The 16,458-nt window shown below is 48.0% G+C and overlaps 1 protein-coding gene across 1 annotated transcript; it reads right to left on the bottom strand.

Moving 5' to 3' along the window:
• Window positions 1–1,149: 1,149 nt before the first annotated feature.
• On the bottom strand, window positions 1,150–16,155 carry LOC113447482 (uncharacterized). Its single transcript, XM_026717707.2, has 7 exons — window positions 15,994–16,155; window positions 12,121–12,306; window positions 8,660–8,920; window positions 7,453–7,575; window positions 6,403–6,441; window positions 5,313–5,374; window positions 1,150–1,918 (listed from the first exon to the last, which is right to left on the bottom strand). The coding sequence occupies exons 1-7, from the start codon at window positions 16,031–16,033 to the stop codon at window positions 1,814–1,816; spliced, it is 816 nt and encodes a 271-aa protein (XP_026573492.2). The 5' UTR covers window positions 16,034–16,155; the 3' UTR covers window positions 1,150–1,813.
• Between the last annotated feature and the right edge of the window lie 303 nt (window positions 16,156–16,458).

Consider the following 16,458-nt stretch of genomic DNA (forward strand, 5'->3'; position numbering starts at 1 on the left):
AGATCACAGAGCACCAAGGACCCCCAAACTTGGAACAGACTTAAGTATAATATGGGTGCCCCCTCCCCAAGAGTCTTCAGCCATGGATCCCAGGTGGTTTTCATGTTCTCATGTTTTGATGTTCCGGTAGGAATTTTTGGCTTCTCCAGAGAAAGGAGAAGAGACGGCACCCCTTCTCCATAAGGATCTTGCAAGTTTCTGGAAGCCAGACGTTAGGTAGGGCAGGTCTGTTTTTCTCCCCTCCCACCCACCCCATATTGTCATGTTGAAATATTACCCTTCATTTCATAATAGTTGCAAATCTACGTTCCCCATTTCGCTTTTTTTTTTTTTCCATTTCAAGATTATTCATTCCATCTTGTAAACCACTCCCTTGCTGACTCATCCATAACATGAGAACCTTCAGGGTTTCCACTGTGACTTCCATTTGAACCAGGATAGGTGTAGATAACTGGGTATCATCTACAGACTGATGACATGTCATCCAGAAGTGGTGGATGACTAATTTTAGTGGTTTCACACAAATGTAACAGAGGTTACAGATGAGAAGACCAAGACCTGAGACACCCAGAATGGCAACTCACTTGACCTCCCACTTGAAGAGCACAAACATTATATAATATGGTGCATTCAACTTGGAACCTACAGTACAGCAGAGGTCCGCAAACTTGGCAGCTTTAAGACTTGGGGACTTCAACTTCCAGAAGTTGGAAGTCTTCAACTTCCAGAAGTTGAAGTCCACAAGTCTTAAATTTGCCAAGTTTGGGGACCCCTGCAGTATAGAATAATAGGGTTGGAAGGGACCTTGAAGGTCTTCTAGTCCAACCCCGTGCTCAAGGCCATTCTGGACAAATGGCTGTCCAACCTCTTCTTGAAAACCAGCAACGGAGCCCCCCACAAATTAACCCACTGATTAATATGCACCAATCAGGCAATTTCTGCTTAATTCTACATTGGATCTCTCTTCGATAACTTTCCATCCATTGCTTCCTGTTCAGCCTTCAGGGGCTTTGGAGAATAAATTGACCCTCTCTACTCTGTGGCAGCCCCTCAAATATTGGAAGATTGTATTATGTCACTCCTAGACCTTCTCTTTCTCATACTAGATACTCCTGGTTCCCTCAATTGTCTTCCGGTTTGTCTTCCTACATCATTTTTGACAGATGGCAGTCCAGTCTCTTCTTGAAAGCCTCCAGTGATGATGAAGCTCCCACAACTTCTGAAGGCAACTTCTGTTCCATGGGTTGATTGTTCTCACTGTCAGAAAATTCCTCCTTATTTCCAGGTTGAATCTCTCCTGGATCAGTTTCCATCCATTGTTCCTTGTCTGGCCTTCGGGTGCCTTGGAGAATAGCTTGACCCCCCTTCCTCCTCTCTGTGGCAGCCCCTCATATATTGGAAGGCTGCTCATTGTATGGTTTAACCTCCAGCTCCGCCGCCTTTAATCCTCTTTGTTGCTCTTCTCTGCACGCTTTCCGTGGTCTCAACATCTTTTTTTTGTATCATGGTGTCCAGAATTGGATGCAGTATTCCAAGTATGGTCTTTTCCACTTCCAAATCTTGGAAATTATCAAAAAAAAAAAAAAAGTCTGGCCAAAACCGCTTGAGAACCTAAGCGAGACTAAAATGAGTCAGTTTTGTCACCAGTGAAGCTGAGAGATGAGATGCCAGTTTTGGAATCCTGTGTGGTGTGTGTGGGGGGTCATTCCAGGACTTTTTTTCTGGGGTGGCCAGACGTCCCTCCACACTCCACCACCCTTAACATTCCTTAACAAGGGGGAGAAGGCAGTGACCCATAATCTGAAGCAAAAATTCATGCTTGAGTTGGAAGCTGCTTCGGTGTATCGGGCGCCTTTTCCTGGTTGCTGATGGCTGTTTCGGCAGTGGATGTGTTGTCCTGAGAAAGAGGTTTAACGCCCTGCGAGGAAGAGAAAAATCCCTTTTCATCTGTTCATGGTCATGTCTGTAGCTCTAAAGCAGGGAGTTCTCAAACGCGGCCACTTTAAGAGTGGAAGACTTCAAACTCCCAGAATTCCCCCGGCTGGGAGTTGAATTCTGGGAGTTGAAGTCCTCGAGCCTTAAAGTGGCCATGTTTGGAGAGCCGTGGCCTAAAACCTCGAGCAGCTGTTGGTGGAGCGAAAGAATCGAACTACAGCAGTGCAATTTTAAAGTCAAAAGCCATTTTTATCCACTCGCCTCTGTCATGGCTGCCAAGATAGCAAAAGGAAGGCAGGATTTGCTGCTGCTAATATTCCTGCAGCTTCTGGCTCTTGGGGCCAGCAGCCCTCTGGTCAAGACGGGGACTCTGTCCATCCCTCCTGCAACACACCATTTCTGCTCTGAAGATGAGCCATCCTTAACAGGCAGTCCTCGACCTACGACCATAAGGCAGGCTGCCCATTTTGGTTGCATGTGACAATGGTCATAAAATGGGTTGCTTGTGGGACCAACCTGGGTTTACAACTTTTGCAGTGGCCGTTAGGTAAATAACAGTGCTTGTTGACAAAACCAGTGATTGTGGCTATGGCAGTGATGGCTAACCGAGTGCCCAAAGTGAGTGCACACGCACCCCCCAGAATGCAAGATGTGTGTGTCACCTGCGCATGCATCCTGACCCCTGCACATGCACGGCAGAGACCCAAGGAACAGCTGGCTGGCATGAGGTGTGCGCTGTCAACTCGTAAAGCATTCCTTGCCTTCTCTGGAGTTGCCATAGGTAGGAAGTGGGGAAAATCGATGGAGCAGTAGCCACAACCAGAACCACATTCCACGGATACCTTCTTCAAGGCTGTATCCCAGGCTGCCAGGGACCAACTGGAGAGGCGTGATTTCTACAGGCTGCGAAAGTGCTAGTTGGAGGATGGGATTTATGACACACCTTGGGAGGGGGGGCAACAGGGTCATGGGTGGGCCGTAAATTACGTCAGGCAGAGCTGACCTCATTTGGGTATGTGCCAACATGTTGCTCCTAATAAATAACTGGAATTCTTTTGAAACTTGGCTTGAGGCTCACGGTTTTAATTAGGGCATCTGTTGGAACCCTGACACAGGTAGGCATGTGCAGCGGAGCTGAGCTGGGGTGACGGCTCGCATGCCCACAGAGAGGGCTCTGTGTGCCACCTCTGGCATGCGTGCCATTGGTTTGCCATCACGGGGCTGTGGACACAGTCTGGCCAAGAACCAGAAGTCCTGGGTTTTTTTTGGCAAAACTATCATAAAATGTGTGATATCTCCTGTGGACGACGGCTCCTCCACGTCTTCAACAGAGGCCTCGAGGGAGAATGAGAGTATTCCTGGCACGTCTGGTATTGCTGATCCTGAGCTGCCGGCAGAACATGCCTCGGCTGGTGGGAGCTCACAGGCCAATGAGGTAGAGGGGGAGGAGCTGCCGGCCTTGGTAGATGCAAGAGCACACATGGCAGAGAGGCGGAGATCTGCTAGACTTGAGGGGAAAAGGCTCCGCCCCTCTTTATGGGCTGCACGGGGAGGGGCTATTTAGCACAGCAGGCAGAGGGAGGTGTTGCTGGAAGCAACGTGTGTGGGTTGTAGCCAGATGGTTGTTTGTGTTCCCGCAACTCTGCAGCTCATGGATTTAATTCAGTTCCAGAGAGTTCTTTCAGGGGTGGGATACGACAGGGTTAACTACCGGTTTGGGATTTACGAGCTTCTCTGCACGCTGCGAGCCGCGTGCCTGTAAATCGTCATCAGCATGCTGTGTGCAGAGAGGCGGCCTTTGAAACAGCCCTCTTTTCCTGCTTTTTAAACTGCAGCTGTGCCTCGTTCGGCAGCTGAAGTTGAAAAATTAGGAAATAAAGATCAGGTAAGAGCCCAGGCGGGCGGGCGGGTGAGCAAAAACATCAGTAGACATAGAACCGGTTCTATGTCTGCTGCTCTTCAGAGCTACCAGTTCTATAGAGGTGGATAGAACTGGTAGAAACCCACCCCTGAGTGGTTTAAATTAAATTGGCCTCAATTGGCCATTGCCTGGAAGGTTAGTCTGGAGCTTGTTTGTGGCTGGCTTTGCTGAAAACAACCCCCTGCATTCCTGGCTTGGATAATTCCTGTGACTTCTCCTTGCAAGCTCTGAAGCTCGGACCACTGGACTTGTTGACAAACCTCAGTAGAGGCCGTGGACATTGGAGGGCTGTTTATTTTTGGAACCTCCCCCGGGCAAAACCTTTATTTCCAAGCCTGTTTTTGGTTTGGCTGTAAGTTTGTTTTGCTTTCGGGTATCTACTTGGTCACGAGCCAATGACTGTGGCTAAGTTTGCACGTGTGGATGAATGGAGGCAGCACATGTGACTGTGGGATCCTTCGAACAAAGCCACAAATGTGGCCTTGTTATCGAACAGCTGAACTTCAGTCATGCAGTTGTGGAAACAGCCTGACCGTTGGAACTGTGTTGTAAGTAGCCCCAAGGTAGGTTTGTTAAACACTTGTTAAGCAACTCCTAAGTTGGGGGCTCTATTTCTTATGTCAGCTTTGGAAGCCACATTGAGATCCGGTGCTCCCACGCTGCCACAATTGGGCCTGGGAAAGTGGGAGGGGGGAATTCATTGGAGTAGATCTAGTTAGACATGACAACATTCTTTTTCTGATTCAAGGTCAGGTGGTGTTGCGCATAGTGAAAGGAAGTCTTACTTTGGGACGGACGGCGATTGGGCCATGGGATGTGGTGATGGGTGCAGGGGATGGAGTTGTAGTTTTTACTGATTGTAAGGAAGCCCAATACTTTCAGATTCGGGATTCCACAGTTGAGCCAGTTACTATCCAAATAAAAATAACTTTTGAGAGATGTCTGTCTCGGAGTTATCGGCTGGAATGGAGGTTTGCTGGAACGCGGTTATATGTGGGGTTGTATTTCTTGGCGTTAGGATATATGTGGGAGATACTGGGTCATAGTGACCCAAATGGAACTGGTTAATGATCCATTGTGCTTCGATGGACATAACAGAAAGACATAGCAATGAGAAAAAGGGTAGTTTCCAAAGACAAGGAAACAGGTGTTACGCTATGGGTGTGGCGTAGGGAGATACATACTTGGATAGATTGTGAACCCAGGACAGAGGCAGAGATTGTATATTTGAACCTATATATAAACCCCAGCCCTCCTGGGGAAAATGTCTTCTGCCATGAGCAGCAGAATTCCTTTTTGCAAAAACTTAATAATAAAGCTCTTGTTCACCGTTTCCAGTTGTTGTTTTTTTGCTATTATTATCACAAACGCTGACATTTTATGCTATGCAGAAGACCAGGCAAAGGTGGGAAAGGGAACGGGACTCCCATCCCCCCACAGGGCATAACTGGATTACCTCGGGAAGGAAGGTGACCTCTGCCGTCTGTTCCACCGAAGGACCCACCTCATTGTCGGAGTCTGAAATGAGAATTAAGCCCTGTTCATGGCCAGGATTGGAGAATGGATGCTCCACCTAAAGGGACCATTACATGTCCTAACTGAGGCTGCCGGGAGTTGGAAGTCGGCAAGGTTGGGTCTCCTCTGCTCTGATTTACAATAGAGGAGGTGACCAGGCTGAGCCCAAGGGAGGGAGGAGTCAAGCCAGTCCTCAGCCTCGAGTCCCTTTGTGCTCACAAAATCCCATCCAAGTCCCAAGATCCAAGTCCCATCTTGAGTTCCGCTAATTCTTATCTGCTACCAATTTGCTTTGAACCATTAGTTGGCCAGATTCTTGTCGAGAGTTGACCTTGCAATAAACCTATATCCATGATGGCAAACCTATGGCATATGTGCTATAGGTGGCACGCAGAGCCATTTGTTCGAGCACATGAGACCAAGCCAAACTTACCCGCACTGAGCATGCGTGCGCCTCCCAGCTGATTTTCGGCCCTTTTGAGGCTGTTTTCGCCCTCCCGGGCTCAAGGGAAGCCTCTGCAGCCTCGGGAGGCCGAAAAATGGGCCTTCCAGAAATACTGGAAGTGACGAAATGGGCCTGTTTTTTGGCCTCCCAAGGCAGCAGAAGCTTCCCTCAAGCCTCCAGGAGGGTGAAAATGGCCTCAAACGGGCCCAAAATCAGCTGGGAGGTGCATGCATGTGCAGTGCAGCTAAGGGGGTGAGGCAGGGGTGTTGCGCGTGCATGCATGGGGGGGTGGGGTGCATTGCATCATGGGTGCCGGCATGCATGCGCATGCACTATTGCGCGTGCACACGCTTTCAGCACACCACAACAAACAGTTTTCACTATCGCTGACCTATATATTCATTTAAACTGCCTGGACTTCCTGATTATTGTGCCCATCACCCTCTTTGCTGCTACATGAAAGTACAAACAAACAAACTCCTGATTTGCAGTACCCCAGAGCGGTACCCCATCCCGGCACCCAAGAAATGTGAACGTGGCCCAGCCGTGGCTCCGGATGAGGGCCGTGGCTACGAAGGTGACATACCCGAAGACTCGTTGATGGATTCCATGCTGCTGTGTATTTCTGTTGGACGGGAAAGAAAAGAGAGAGGTGAATTCTTTGGAGGATCTGCTGTTTGCGGGCACGCTGGGCTGCTGCAGGCGTTATCTGGGGCACCCCCACCCCCTGACTATCATCCTGCCCCTGGCCAGGACCGCTGGTTAGTTCACTGGCTAGTTGTCGCGCCCCTGTCAGAATCTGATTCGGAGGGAGGCCAAGCAGCTGACAGGTAGTGAGAGAGTGGCTCCGTGGGCTGTGGAAGAAACTGGGGTGTTGTTTTTTTTTACTACCGGTCCTGTGGGCGTGGCTTGGTGGGCGTGGCAGGGGAAGGATACTGCAAAATCCCCCTTCCCTCCCCACCCCACTGACCTGCTTTCCAGCTCCGTTCTCCTGTGCAGGGCAACCAAAGAAGACCCAGCCAATCAGTTGAGACTCAGGAGGCGGAGAAGAGATGGGGTTGGCAGGGCCAGTCAGAGGCGGTATTGGTTGGTTCTCTGAACTACTCAACATTTCCGCTACCGGTTCTCCAGAACTGGCCAGAACCGGCTGAATACCACCTCTACCCATGGGGCTGGCACAGGCACTGTGGGCCGGTCCCTTGATATTCCCAGGCCGACCCCGCGGGCCAGGTTTAAGCCTTGAGTTTGACACCCCTGCCCTATTATACTATCTCAGACAAGTGGCTGTCCAATCTCTTCTTAAAAGCCTTCAGTGATGGAGCAGCCACAACTTCTAGAGCCGGGTTGTTCCACTGGTTAATTGTTTTCACTGTCACGAATTAGTTCTTCGGTTCTCCTTGATGCGTTTCCATCCGTTGCTTCCTGTCCTGCCTTCCGCTGCTTTGGAAAATGGCTTGACCTCCTTTCTCCTTTGTGGCGGCCCCTCAAATATTGGGCACCCGTCGTCCTTCTTTTCACTAGACCGGACACCCCCAATTCCTACGACCGTGCTTCGTATGTTTTAATAGTGAATACTAAACCATTTGGCAAATAAGCATCCCTGCTAAAGAAAAAAGAAAAAAAAGGGACTTCTCACCTCTTCCTCTTTTCCGTCTGTACATTAAGAAGAGAACCAGCAAGATCACAAGAACGATGAAAGGTGGGACGATATATTTCGCATAAAAAGATGCCGAGAGGTATTTGCTGGTGATAGGTGGATCTGTAGGAACCCCAAATAAAAGCCAAGTCAGTTAGATCTAAGCCAGCTAGCAAAATTGCTGAGTGGTTTAAGCATTTTTATGAAGTATCATTTATGACAGGGGTCTCCAACCTTGGCAACTTTAAGCCTGGAGGACTTCAACTCCCAGAATTCCCCAGCCAGCAAAGCTTTGGCCCGTTTGAGGCCTTTTTTGCCCTCCCGGAGGCTTGAGGGAAGCCTCTGCAGCCTTTGGAGGCCAAAAAACGGCCCCTTTGGCACTTCTGGTTTTGGCACTTCCAGTATTTCTGAAAGGCCCATTTTTCAGCCTCCAAAGGCTGCAGAGGCTTCCCTCAAGCCTCCAGGAGGGCGAAAAAGGCCTCAAACGGGCCAAAACTCAGCTGGGAGGTGCGTGCATGCGCAGTGCAAGTCAATTTGACTAGGGCTTGCGTGCCCGCACAAATGGGTCTGTGTGCCACCTGTGGCATGCGTGCCATAGGTTTGCCATCACGGATCTACGATGTGCACAGTTTCCCAGTTGAGACTATGGTTGAGTCTCTTCCAGTGTTGGGAGATTAAAGAGTTTTCCTTGTGTCTTTTGACTGCTAATAGCCGTTCATTGATGTGCTCTGCGTCTTCTACCTGTCTGTCTCGTGGATCTTTCACTGTAGGTTGTGGATGATTTTTGCTTTTATCTTTTGGGATAGGGGCTCTTTCGGTTTACTTAAGATGCTTTGGGGAGGGGGGGGGGGGCTTTAGCCGGTTTCTGTTGGCAGATAGAAAAATGGCCATCAGTTATATCTGCAGAGTCCTTTGAGGGTGAACAAGGAGCATCTAGGAGCATTTAGCCCAGAGTCACGTTGGGTAATGAGAGGAGCGATGCATACAAGTAATAAATAAATATTTACAAATATCATAATTATAAATATCATAAATCTCCATCTTCTTCTAAATGGGTGTTTTTGACTGGCATGGCTGCTGCATCAGCCACATTTGTGAGCTTGCCCTCACAATGTCAAAATGTGCACCCCCAGACGTTGCCCTACCCCTGGGCAAAACCCTCCGGTGCCTTAACCTCACCCGTTTTTGTACCAGAAGCTGCGCTCACCCTGGCAATGCTTCTCCAACGAAACCACGCTAGAACTTTCACCAGCCTGGCTGCGAACGATGCAGATGTAATCCGGGGCGCCCTGCGGAGGCTTCTGGACAACGTTCAGCGTCTGCGCCGTGGAGAGAACCACGCTGCCGTTGACCTGGAACCAGGTGTAATTCAGGTCGCCGGCTTCCTCTTCTGGCACGGCACAGCTCAGGAGGGCCTGGCAGGTCCCGTTCTTGGCATGGACGGTGATGGTTGGGGCTGTCAGCTTCCCTGGAGGAGCCCAGGAAGCGGGGGACAGTTAGTACAGGGGTGTCAAACTCAGGGGGGGTAAATCTGGCCCATGGGGCCAGCCTGGAAGCAGCAAAAGACCTGTCTGCGATGCCTCTACTGGCCAAAACGGGGGTGGTGGTGCGTGGGGGTCTCACACCCCATTTTTAGCCTGGATGGACTTCTGCAGCTCTGCCAGCCAAAACGGGGCATGGTGGGGGTCCATGCGGGGGGCCCCTGTGCCCTGTTTTTGGCCTGGACGGCCTCCTGCAGCAGTCTGCCAGCCTCAACGGAGCGTGAACGGCCCCTGCGTGGCCCCTGCACTCTGTTTTGGCCAGCAGGGGGGGCTGTAGGAGGCACCTGTCCCATCTCTACCCCACCCTCCCTTGGCCGGTCCGTGGAGAAGTACGAGGCTGATGCAGCCTTCGAAGGAATCCAGTTTGACACCCTTGAGTTAGTAGATGAAAGTCGCTGTGATGTGGGGGTGATGTTTGGGGGAGGAGGAGGAGGCCTCCATTTTAAAACTCTAAGCTTCTCTTTGAAAGTATTTCCAAAATCAATCAATTCTACTACAGCTTTTTAAAAAACTTCCTTTTAGAATAGAAATAGAAATAATAGAAATAGAATAGAATAGAAAATAGAATAAGAATTGGAAGAGAAGAGAAGAGAAGAGAAGAGAAGAGAAGAGAAGAGAATATAGAAGAGAATAGGATGTATATAAAAATAGAAGAGAAGAGAATATAAAATATAGAGACTAGAATGGAATGGGACTAGACTAGGACTAGGACTAGAATAGAATAGAATAGAATAGAATAGAATAGAATAGAATAGAATAGAATAGAATAGAATAGAGAATAGAATAGAGAATATGATGTATATAAAAATAGAAGAGAAGAGAATATAAAATATAGAGAATAGAATGGAATGGGACTAGACTAGGACTAGGACTAGAATAGAATAGAATAGAATAGAATAGAATAGAATAGAATAGAATAGAATAGAATAGAATAGAGAAGAGAAAAGAACAGAATAGAATAGAATATTGGAAGGAATAGAATGGAATGGAATGGAATAGAATAGAATAGAATAACATAGAATAGAATAGTTGGAAGGGACCTTGGAGGTCTTCTAGTCCAACCCCCTGCCTAGGCAGTAAACCCTACACCACTTCAGACAAACGATTATCCAACATCTTTTTTAAAACTTCCAGTGTTGGAGCATTCACAACTTCTGGAGGCAAGGTGTTCCTCTGATGAACTGTTCTATCAGGAAATTTATCCTTAGTTCTAGGTTGCTTCTTTCCTTGGTTAGTTTCCATCCTTATTGCTTCTTGTCCTGCCCTCAGGTGCTTTGGAGAATAGCTTGACTCCCTCTACTTTGGGGCAGCCCCTGGGATATTGGAAGGCTGCTCTCCTGTCTCCCCTGGTCCTTCTCTTCCCTAGACCAGCCAGGCCCAGTTCCTGCAACTGTTCATCGTATGTTTGAGCCTCCGGAGACCCCTAATCATCCTGGTTGCTCTTCTCTGCACTTTTTCTAGAGTTCTGTCTCACTTTTCTTCTTTCCCAAAAGATGAAAGAATACAAACTCACACAAACACAGGCAGGCAAGCTGGCTCTGACTTCACAGAGTTAATTCTTTGGAACTGATAATATCCTTGGCATTCCAACACGCTCTGCCTGCCAAGTCTGAACTGATAACAAATAAAAATCTACTCACAGAAAATTACAAGGCAGTCCACAAAAATCATTCACCAAGAAAACCTGAAGTAAGATTAAACTTTGTCCCGTACAAAGTTCCAGCCGAAGACACACCCACTTTTATCCCCTGTGGGGTGTGGCTCAATGACTCAGCTCACTCTCTGACCCTCCCACGCCTCCTGCGTTGCTGCTCACGCTTCTCCCTACGACGCTGCTTAGGATCAAGCCAACACTCTTCCTCTTGACTCCCTGTCAGGGGCTGCTCCGATTTGCCCTCCTCCTCCTGATTAATCTCAGGCTGTTCCTCTTGGTTGGCTGATGGAACCTGAGGCATTATCAGGGAGGAAGGCACTGCCAGAGAGGAAGGTCCTGGGGATGAAGGCATTCCCAGTTCCTCCTCCTCATCTTCCAGGTCTTCTTCCTCTGACAGCACAGGCTCGGGAATCGGGGCCACAACACTCCACATCTTTTTTACACCACGGTGACCAAACCTGGATGTAGTATTTCCAAGGGTGGCCTTACCAAGGCCTTATAAAGTGGTATTAACTCTTCACATGATCTTGAGTCTATCTGATGCAGCCTAGAACTATGTGGCTTTTTTGGCTGCCGCTGCACACGGCTGGCTCATATTTAAATGGTTGTCCACTGGGACTCCAAGATCCCTCTCACAGTTACTGCCATTGATCAAGGTACCACATATACTGTACCTGTGAATTTCGTTTTTTCTTGCCTAAATACAGAACCTTACACTTTTCACCGTTGACATTCAGCTATTGGATTTTGTGCTTGTGATGGGAAAAAAAATGGAACGGTTGATTTTGGTTTTGCAGATTGGCTAAGTATATAGTCTTCAACCTTCAATAGTTCATTTAGTGACCATTCGAAGTTACAACAGCATTGAAAAAAGTAACTTATGGGTTTTTTTTTCACCCTTGTGACTGTGACAGGTATCCCCATGATCACAATTCATACAAAATTCTTCAACTGACTCATATTTATGATGGCTGCGGTGTCCCAGGGCCACAGGATCCCCTTTTGTGACCTTCTGACAAGCAAAGTCAATGAGGAAGCCGGATTCACTTAACAACCATATCACTGACTTAACAAGTGCAGGGATTCGCTTAGCAACTGTGGCAAGAATGGTCACAAAATGGGAGAAAACTCACTTAACAACTGTCTCTCTCAGCAACAGAAATCAACACATTTTTTTTCTTTTCTATCCCACACTTTCTCCTCTTCCTCTTTTCCTCCCCTAGGTTCCAATTATTTTCATTTTCTTTGTATTTTATATTCCGATGAACGAATACAACTTTAATCGTGGAGAAGAAAGACCCGGGGCGGGTTGGACTAGAAGACCTACAGGGTCCCTTCCAACTGTGCTATTCTGCATTCCTATATTCCTTTATTTTGTTATAGTAGTGCAACCAATCAGTGAAACCAGCGAGCGTTGGTTCTCCTGAGAGCCTGGGACTCATATTCTCACCCTCCCCTCCTTTTGAGGCTTACTGGCTTTGTAGTCCGTGCTGCTTTGCACGGTCAGGAGCGGAATGGTTGTGCTGGCCAGCCACGTTGATCTCCAAGGGGTGTCCGTCCCGTTTTCCAGCACCGTCTTGTTCTGGGTGACCCCATCTTGAAATTCCTGCAGAGACCCCTTGAAGCCTTCGTTGGGATCATGTTCCACCCCTTGGAAGGCTGGAAAAATAAAAATTACAAAAACATTTCAAGGTATTGTGGGAAGTACACCCCCAAAAGGATAGCGCCGGAATCCTCAGAAAACAGTGCCAAGAGACTCAAGCTAGCCCTACTCCCAGTGGTGCAATGCAACCAGTGAAACAATTGGTTTGGTGAGCGCATGATTTGCACACCCAGCATTTAGAAAAGACCATTTTTAGCTGTGATACTTGCCTTCTGCTGCGGCCCCAGTGAGTAAAACAGCTGATGCGTGGCAAACGGTTCTGCCACGTGAATCAGCTGTGCTCAAAAACAAGGAAATAAAGCACAAGGGGCGAGGGGGCGGGGCCAAATGATCACTGGAACTGCCGGTTCGCCCGAACTGGTCCAAACTGGTAGAATCTCACCCTTACCTTTCCCCTTTAAGGAAATTAAGAAGCACCAGCTGAAAGTTAAACTCAGAGCAGCCCTGCTAATGGCCCTTACAAAAGGTAACAGACCTGACCACAGAAACACTAAGTAGAGCCATTCAGATAACGGGAATCAGGCTAAAAATAAATTCTCCAAGGTAAACCAAAACTCCCTTTTTCCTGCCTCTGACAGGGTTAAACCCCAAGGACAGGAAAACAAAAGACCCGGGACCAAGTAAACCAGTAAAACCCAGTATTAATCCAGTAAAAACAAAACCCAGGGCATTCAGAAGCCCATCAAAACCCATCAAGCTGCAGGATTCCTTCAAAGGGGAATTAAAGCATAAAAGGCTCCGATTCACACTTCCAAGCTGCTTGCAAGCCAGGAAGCTGTGTCACTTTTTGCTTCGTGCCTTCTTCCTACATTAAAAGAATCCCACTTTCTGGCAGCTGGCTTCTGCATCCATTTCTTCTCAACGTCTGTGATGTGTGTCCTGGCTGGGAACAAACCGGGGACATTTCTTTCAACAGTATATTGAAGACAGCGGTGGTATTCTACCAGTTTGGCCTGGTTCAGGTGAACCAGTAGTAAAAATGCTGCCGTTCGGCGAAGTGGTACTTCTCCCCGCCTCCCCCAACAATCAGCTGTTCCAACGATCAGCTGTTCTGGGTTCCCATTCGCTGTCTTCACCCAGGAGGCATCCCCGAGGCCCAGGAGGCAAAAAAAACCCGGAGCATGGGGGTTGCTGCAAAAAAGCCACGCCCACACAGTCCTAGGGGCCCACCCAGCCACTCCCACCTAGCCACGCCCACAGAACAGGTAGTAAAAATATTTGCATTCCATCCCTGATTGAAGATCTTCAAGGAACAGAATGATCTCCCCTCCAATTTTTAATAATCTTATTTTTCAGAGGTCTTGATTGTGTTCCAGCGTTGTAAAAACAGTCCTGCTGAAATCTCACACATCCAGATCAACAAAGCCATACTAACCCATGCTGCTGTTTAGCCAACATTTAATAAACCAGCCAGGACTGTTTGTACAGCCAGCCCTGGCTGATAAACCATGTCATCTGTTCCTAATCACATGTCCCAAATGTTGCATTTTTAAACAAAGCCTGCTCCCTCTCCACCTCAAGATACAGGATTTTTCTCCCAAGCACCACAATTAATAATAAATAAAATAGAATACTGAATTAAATAATTAAAATTAAATTGGGGAAAAGGACCATGCAGGCGCCAGGCAAAATGGCTATAGAAATACTGATACCCCCAAGAATGACCCCTTTTCTGCAACCAGGCCTGCAATTCCCACTCCCACTTTGACACACAAACAGGGTTGTGGGAGAAAAATGCCACCCTACCATTCTGAAGATGGCAGTGCCTGTGTAGTTTGAATGCCCAGCGTTAATCCCCTGTTCCAAAGAGTTTGGAACTCAGTTACAAACAGTTAGAGCCTCCGATTATTATAGCTGATCGCAGGTAGTCCTCGACTTACGACCGTAATTGAGCCTGGAATTATAATTGTAAATCATGTCAGTGGTTAATTGAGTCACCACAATGGACTGCACCAGATTATTTTACAATCCTTTTTTGTGGTGGTCATTAAGAAGATGCTGCAGTCATTAAGTGGATCGTTTTAGCCTAATGAATGTTTTTTTTTGTTGGAAAATGGAAGTAAACACTGGTTGCCCGGAAAAAAAAATCATAAATTACAGTCTTGTTATTGCAGTCCTGTTATTTAGCGACTGACCATAAATGCAGGCCAGTTGCTAAACACCCAAAATATGATCACATGGCCATTGGAATACATGTGTGCGTTATAAGTTCAAAACTGGTCATAAATTGCTCCATTATGGCTGGAAGCCGAGGACTGTTAATTAGTTTTCTCACACATGGCAAAGAACTGAAGCAGAAGATTTTGGTAGTCCTTGATACAGATAATCAGAGTTGGAAGGGACCTTGTGGGTCATCTTGTCCAACCCCACCACCCAAGCAGGTGACCCTACACTGTTTCTGACAAATGGCAGTCCAATCTCTTCTTCAAAGTCCTTCGATCCTTCCAGTGGCAACCAAAAAAGACCCAGCCAATCAGCTGGGACTCAATGGGAGGCAGAGAAGAGATGGGGTTGGTGGAGCCAGTCAGAGGTGGGATTAGTTCTCCAAACTACTCAAAATTTCCACTACTGGTTCTCCAGAACTGGTCAGAACCTGCTGAAGACCACTTCTGAACCTCTCCAAAAGAAGAATTCTGCAGAATCTCTAAAAAGGACAAGCATCCCAGAGGTGGTATTCAGCCGGTTCTCACCGGTTTTACAGAACCGGTAGCAAAAATTTTGAGTAGTTCGGAAAACCGTCCAATCCCACCTCTGACTGGCCCCGCCAACCCCATCTTCTATTCTCCGCCTCCCATGGAGTCCCAGCTGATCGGCTGGATCTCCTTTGGTTGCCCTGCACAGGAGAACGGAGCTGGAAAGCAGGTTAGGCGGGTGGGGAGGGAAGGGGGATTTGGCAGTATATCCTTCCCCTGCCACGCCCGCCGAGCCACGCCCACAGAACCAGCAGTAAAAAATGTTGAATCCCACCACTGAAGCAGCCGTGCGGGCCCTGCCGCGCTCCGACAACTTGCTAATCTCAGTTATTAAACTGACTCATTTCCTGAGCGTTCAGTGAACCCTAAACCAACCAACCAACCTGGATTTGCACACCTGGCTTGGCTCTCCCCGCCCCCCCAAAAAGGGAGGAAATCACCTTCATTCTAACCAAACTGAGCATGTGATGGAAATTCAGCTGCTGGCTCTTTCACATAAACAAAGCCAATTACATGAATCCAGCTCTTAAATTCCTATTTTTCTCCTTTTGTGGGGCTCACTCTGATTTTCCTTTCCTTTCTATTTTTTTATAAAGCTCTTTTGTGAGCTGACGGGGAAATTTGGAGGGAACGGAAAGTGTTGGTGTGGTTAGTTCAGTTTCAAATGGCTCGTGATAAGTTCTTTAGTCACCCTAAAAAGTGGGCTTTGCTTCACCTAATCATCCTCATTTTTCTGGAAATGACTCCTCGGACTGACACAATTCTGTGCTGTTCGGAGGTTTTCCTTTTGGTTTTTAATGCCCCTCCCCGGACCCCTTCCTCTCTTCAAGTTCCCCTTGGATAGGGGAAGGGAAGCCGAGAGGACTCCCAAGGTCTCCTCCTGCCAACCTCGCCCCAACGGGTTTGTCCTGTTTCTTCTTCTGCCCAGAATTTAGGAAAGAGAAACGTGGCTCTTCTCTACCCAGAAATTGTTCTGACCTGAGAACTCACCTGCAGGACGAATGAGAGCCAGGATCCAAAACTGCCACATGTCTCTGTCTGGTTTTTCTCGACCAGGAGCTCCAGTGGGACAGAAGGAACCCAGAAGGTTCCTCTTTCAGGCTGGCTTTGCTTCCTCTTCGCAGGAGGAAGTCAAGAAGATCTGAAGAAATCGCTGGGTGATTAAGACGAAGTTGTACAAGGCATGTCTCTTCTTGCACGTTTGTGTTTAAGGAGAACGGCTCAGGCACCCAGATGCATCCAGGCTGAGCTTCCATCGCTGAACCCGAGAACTGCTCTTTCAGCGGCCCCGAGTGCTTCCTCACTCCACCCAACTGGCCATTTCCCCGAGGGTTCTCCCCATCTTCTAAACCAGGGCACTCCAACCCTGACTTTGGACTTCAACTCCCAGAATGCCTCAGCCAGCCAATGCTGAGTTGAAGTTGAATTCTGGGAGTTGAAGTCTATAAACCTTCT

This window comes from Pseudonaja textilis, chromosome 16 (genome assembly GCF_049901715.1).
Source record: "Pseudonaja textilis isolate UNSWEBS1 chromosome 16, rPseTex1.2, whole genome shotgun sequence".
Lineage (NCBI taxonomy): Eukaryota > Metazoa > Chordata > Lepidosauria > Squamata > Elapidae > Pseudonaja > Pseudonaja textilis.